Source organism: Ranitomeya imitator, chromosome 4 (assembly GCF_032444005.1).
Source record: "Ranitomeya imitator isolate aRanImi1 chromosome 4, aRanImi1.pri, whole genome shotgun sequence".
Taxonomy (NCBI): domain Eukaryota; kingdom Metazoa; phylum Chordata; class Amphibia; order Anura; family Dendrobatidae; genus Ranitomeya; species Ranitomeya imitator.
Window position 1 is genome coordinate 18,520,007 of NC_091285.1, and position 6,020 is coordinate 18,526,026.

Below are 6,020 nucleotides of genomic sequence, written 5' to 3' on the forward strand. Positions count from 1 at the left end.
TTTGCGGCGACCAATCAGCAACTTGGATTTCCATGATAGACAGAGGCCACGACCAATGAATATCCGTGACAGAAGAACAGACGGAAGTACCCCTTAGACAATTATGTATATAGATTATGGGGCTGCATTATACTAAGGATGACTATGCATTATACTACTATATATAACTGGGGTACAGTATACCACTATGGATGACTTTGGGGTACATTATACTGCTATATATGAATATGGGATGCATTATACTACTATAGATGACTATGGGGTGCATTATATTACCATATATAACTGTGTGGTGCATTATACTACTATGGGGTGTATACATACATGATATAAAAGGACACAAATGCATGTTTTTCTCAATATCTGACATGAAATCAGAATAAACCTTTCCCGTTTTAGGTCACTTAGGATTACCATAATTATATTATTAATATTTGCTAAATGCCAGAAAATGAGAGAATGTTTTAAGGTATTTTTATTACTTACTGCAAAGTCGAAAGTTTACATACACTAAGATTACTATGCCTTTAAACATTTAATAATAATAATAATAATTTTATTTCTATTGCGACAACATATTCCACAGCACTTTACATTTTAGCAATTCTGGACAGTCCATATGATTATGTCATGTGTTTGGAAGCTTCTGAGTTAATTAGAGACACAACTATCGATGTATTTTCATGTACACCTGAAACACACTGCTTCTTTGTGTAGCATCATGTGAAAGTCTCAAGAAATCAGCAAATATATCAGGAAGAAAATATTGGACTTGTACAAGTCTGGCTCATCCTTGGGTAGTATTTTAGGATACTTGAAGGTACCTCGTTCATGTGTACAAACAATTATATGCAATTGCAAACAAGATGGGAATGTCCAGCTATGATACCGCTCAGGAAGGAGATGGGTTCTGTGTCCCAGAGATGAACGTGCTTTGGTCCAATATGTACATATCAACCCAAGGACAAAAGCAAAAGACTTTGTGAAGATGATGGCAAAAGCCGGTAAGATTGTTTCAATATCTACAGTGAAACGAGTACTGTATCATCATGAGCTAAAAGGCCTCTCTGCCAGGAAGAAGCCATTAATCCAAAACAATGATTTGGAGCGGCCATCACAAAGCCCTGATCTAAGTCCTATTGAAAATGTATGGGCAAAGCAGAAAAGGCCGGTGCAAGCAATGCGACCTACAAACCTGGATCAGTTACACCAGTTTTGTCAGGAGGAATGGGCCCAAATTCCGACCAACTATTGTGATGAAGCTTGTGGAAGGAAATCCCAAATATCTGTACCAAGTCATTCAGTTTAATGGCAATGGAACCAAATTGTAATGTATATGTAAACCTTTGACTTTGCAGTAAGTAATAAAAATGCCTTAAAACATTCTCTCTCTCATTATTCTGGCATTTGGCAAATATTAATAATTATGGTAAACCTAAAACGGGAAAGGTTTATTCTGATTTCATGTTAGGTATTGAAAAAAACATGCAGATGTCTCTTTTTATAAAGTGCATGTAAGCTTCTACTTTCAACTGTATTTGTATATATATATTTATCTTGAAGTATATTTCCTTGGAGAACAATGTGTAAGTGACATTGCTCTATATAAAAGCCATGTTAAAATCTCACTGCAATTGATAAGCATTCGCATGGAAATCGGATTGTACTCGCATGAAAATCACATGACACTCGTCCCACTTTTCTAGACAGAAATTGGACCTTTTTTTTAAGGGTGATGGGTATGAGTCCTAAAACTACACGTCCCACAAGTATGACACGCATCCCTGATAACACTGGTTTTTCCAGTACTCGTAAAGTCAGAACTTGTGAAATTTGCCTAAGACACAGTGATCGCTTTACTGCACCCCTTATTGGTAGGATATATATATATCAGTAACATGCTCCATAACGATGAGGCGAGAACTGTGCATGAACGATAGATGTATTCAGCAATGACGCTGTATAATTAAAGTGTGCAAAGAGAAACAACGTAATGTAACAATGAAGCACAATAAAAGAAAATAAAGACAGAAGAGCAAATTGATTTTATTATAATTATATTTTACTTACGGTAAATCTCAAAAATATCCAGCAGTTACATATATAGATCTAATGTCCCCAAAAGTGATACAAAGTGGCATGAAATAAGGCACGGTCATGTGATTGTGTCATTATCAAAACAATAAGGGCAAGCCCCCCAAAATTTACACCCACAGTCGGGTTCAGGTAGTCAGAAATATCTGAGTATAATTCTGTTGTACAGGATAAAGATGGGGCTCCAAATTTATGATGAGGAAATAGTAAATATACAATGTGGCTTCAATGAGAAGACCCCCAAACACATCCAGCACTGCAAACAGAAACCAATAAACCCTTATTCCTCCCTATTGTAATTTTATGACCCTGGAATAAATTTGCTAATTTTTTACGTCTTGGCGAGAGCTGGTAATTTCTCCTCTCTACTCATAAGTATTCACTCATTTGACTTACTCTGTGATCACATCCTGCACAATGACCTCTATGTATGAGAAATGTTAGAATATGCAACAATGTAAAGTACAATGTAAGAATAGTATATTAACAATCACAATCTACTCACAGTATAGAAAGGTTTTGCATCAGATACAAATCTGCACAGCGCAGAATCTGTTGCAGAAATGTCACATTTTCGCAGCAAAACTTTTAGGCTATGTGCCCACATTGCAGAAATGCTGTGGAAATGTCCGCAGCATTTCCACAACTCTCTGCCAAGGGTAAAACGCATGCGGAATTCGCATGCGTTTTCCTGCAAAACACAAGCGTTTTTAGCTTGCAGAATGCTTGCGTTTTCCAAGTGATTTGAAGCATCGCTTGGAAAAGTGATTGACAGGTTGGTCACACAGGTTATCAGCATAGTGCTTGACAAGTGTGACCAACTTTTCACTATTGATGCTGCCTATGGAGCATCAATAGTAAAAGATAGAATGTTAAAAATAATAAAAAAAATTAAAAAATATAGTTATTCTCACCTTCCGATGGCCCCCGATCTCCTCAGCGGTGCTCCTAGTACGTTCCGTAACCCAGGGATGCTTTGCGTGAAGGACCTTTGTGACGTCATGGTCGAGTGACCGCGATGTCATCCCAGGTCCTTCTTGCAATGCATCCCTGGGAACGGAAGCCGCCGAGTGCACAACTGAGAGGCGGGAGGACTCCGGGGGCCATCAGAAGGTAAGTATATCCCTATTTTTTATTTTAATTATTTTTTTTACAGAAATATGGTTCCCAAGGGCCTGAAGGAGAGTCTCCTCTCCTCCAGACCCGGGTATCATCCGCACACGAAGCGCTCACTTTACGCATGGTGGGCATAGCCATATGCGTAAAGTGAGCGTTCAATGCAATCCTATGGCTGCAGAATCGCCGCGATTCCGCAGAAATAATGTACATGCTGCGGATTATACCGCTATGCGATTCCGCAGCGGGAAAATCCACAGCATGGGCACAGCAACTGCGGTATCCCATAGGATTGCATGGGAATGCGGTTTTTAAGCATTTACACTGCAGGAAAAAACACGGCAGAAACGCATAAAAAAAAAAAACGCAACATGGGCACACAGCCTTACTCACTGCTATGGAAAGACTAAGGTCCGCAGCCATACCTGTCGCAGTATTTGCAATAAAACACATTTTCAGGCAGATTTTCATGAACCTTTAGTTCAATGCGTAAATTTACCCTCATTTCAAAACATGTTTAAAATATAGTTTGTTTAGTACTCGAGGTATTACTAGGAATAATGGCTATGACACACAGGTAAATTATCCACAAGGACTATAAAGCCGCACATTGGCATCAGTCCCCAAACTTCCAATATCATCTCTAATATATAGCTAAATGTAATCACCAAGGGCCTATATACCAGATAATCCACCCATGTGATAGAGTCATAGGGCCGCAGTCATATAGGGATCATCAACTGTAATCCTTTATATTAATCCCATTAGAGAATAATCCAGCAGTCTCTGGTGGAAATTTTAGATCATGAATGATCGTTTCTTCCAGTTTCTGCTTCCCCCCAATATCGTTATAGAATGATTAGATACATATAATGCAGCATGGAGGGGCTCAGAGAAGGTGGCAGTGAAGGTGTGTAAGTGTCTGATGGGGTCACACAGCTCATAAAAGGACAACTGCCCGGCCTCATAATCCAGACATATCCTGACTCCATCACTGGAGATCTCATCAGGTAACTGAATCTCTTCACTGTCATGTATAAATGAATACTTATTATCATAGCTCTCCAAACCCCAGGACTTGTTATTATTCCCAAGCAATGACTGACGCCCCCTCCTGTCCATACTGGGATAACACATCCCGACCCTCCACACCACTGCTCCACTGTCCTCCACATCCCAGTAATGTCGTCCTGAGGTAAATCCTCTCCTGCTCATCACCTGATTATCCTGGAATCTCTCTGCTGTTTCTGGACGTTTCTGCTTCTCTCGTGTCCTGGTCGCAGTTTTCAGGTCGTCTGATATAAGGAGATTATTATGAGCTGTGGTTACATCTAGTAATATGTCTGCAGGACTCACCACATAGATTCCGCTCCTTATACCTGATATTACCTCACATAATGTGTGTAATGTGTGTGAGATCACAGCCACATCCAGGTCATCTCCATCATGGAGCTGTTTATCATGTCCTCCTGTGTCCTCACCACCTCCCTCCTCCTTAGGATCACACAAGTCACCGGTGTCTGGATCCTGTAAGACAGTCAGTGGATCCGTCATGTTACACAGCTCCTCAATGTGTCTCATCTTCCTGGACAGCTCGTCCTTCTTTATTTCCAGCTGATGGATCAGAGCAGATAGTAACAGTGACTCTTCCTTCTCCTGCCTGGAGATCGCACTCAGGACCTTCTTCTCCAGGTCGTCCACCCGTCTCCTGATGTCTGTACACCGGGCAGTGACTCTCTCGACTTCTCCTGCTGCTTGTTCTTGAGCTTTTCTCCTGTGCTTCTCCAGACTCTGGACTTTCTCATCGATGTCATTGGTCTTTGTGATAAGTTTCTGGAGGACATTTCTCAGTTTCTTCTTTTTCTTCTGAGAGGCCTCATTCAGCAGCTCTACTCGATGTTCCCGATGTTCTCCTGCTGAACAATAGACACAGATACAAGCAGCGTCTTCAGTGCAGTAATATTCCAGGATCTTCTTATGGACAGAACATTTCCTACTCTCCAGAGAAGTGCTGGGATCATATAAGACGTGTTCTGGTGATTTGCTGTGAACCCTCAGGTGTTTATCACACAGAGAAGCCTCACAGCGAAGACAGGATCTAACAGCAGGTACCGGAGAGTCCACACAGTAAATACAGAAGATCCCATTTTCCATCTGTGTTGGTGGAGTAAACAGGAATTTCTCCATTACTTTTCGCAGAGCTATGTTCCTCATCAGTGTCGGCCGCTCCTGAAACTCTTCTCTGCAGTCAGGACAGGAATAAACTCCAGACTCGTCCTGTGTATCCAGCACACGATCAATACAGACCCGGCAGAAGTTGTGTCCACATCTCAGCATTACAGGATCTGTATAAGTGCTCAGACAGATGGAGCAGTCCAGCTCTTCTCTCAGATCAGCAGACGCCATGGCTGACAGAGGAACAGAGAAATCAGAGAAATAAAACTACAATTGAATTCTCTCCCGCTCAAAAGGGCGGACTTTATATTGTGTACACAGGGGAGGGCTGAGGAGGAGCAGAAGGTCACTTACTATTAACCTTTTAATGGACACTTGTGAAAATCACATCTTATATCTGCTGTAAATTTCGTGTCTACATTGTTTTCACATGTAAAAGGATTGAATATATTGAAAGCCAACATGGACAATATCGATAATACGTGTAATATGAATGACCGAACTCACAATTTGATTCACAAACACTGGATAGCACTAAGGCTATGTGCACACGTTCAGGATTTTTTGCGTTTTTTTCGCTATAACAACGCGATAAAACCACGAAAGAAGCGCATACATTAAGCATCCTATTATTA

The 6,020-nt window shown here is 40.8% G+C and overlaps 1 protein-coding gene across 1 annotated transcript; it reads right to left on the reverse strand.

Annotated features, from left to right (window-relative positions):
• Positions 1 to 2,058: 2,058 nt before the first annotated feature.
• On the reverse strand, positions 2,059 to 5,718 carry LOC138675176 (E3 ubiquitin/ISG15 ligase TRIM25-like). Its single transcript, XM_069763198.1, has one exon. The coding sequence runs from the start codon at positions 5,614 to 5,616 to the stop codon at positions 4,009 to 4,011; it is 1,608 nt and encodes a 535-aa protein (XP_069619299.1). The 5' UTR covers positions 5,617 to 5,718; the 3' UTR covers positions 2,059 to 4,008.
• Positions 5,719 to 6,020: the final 302 nt, after the last annotated feature.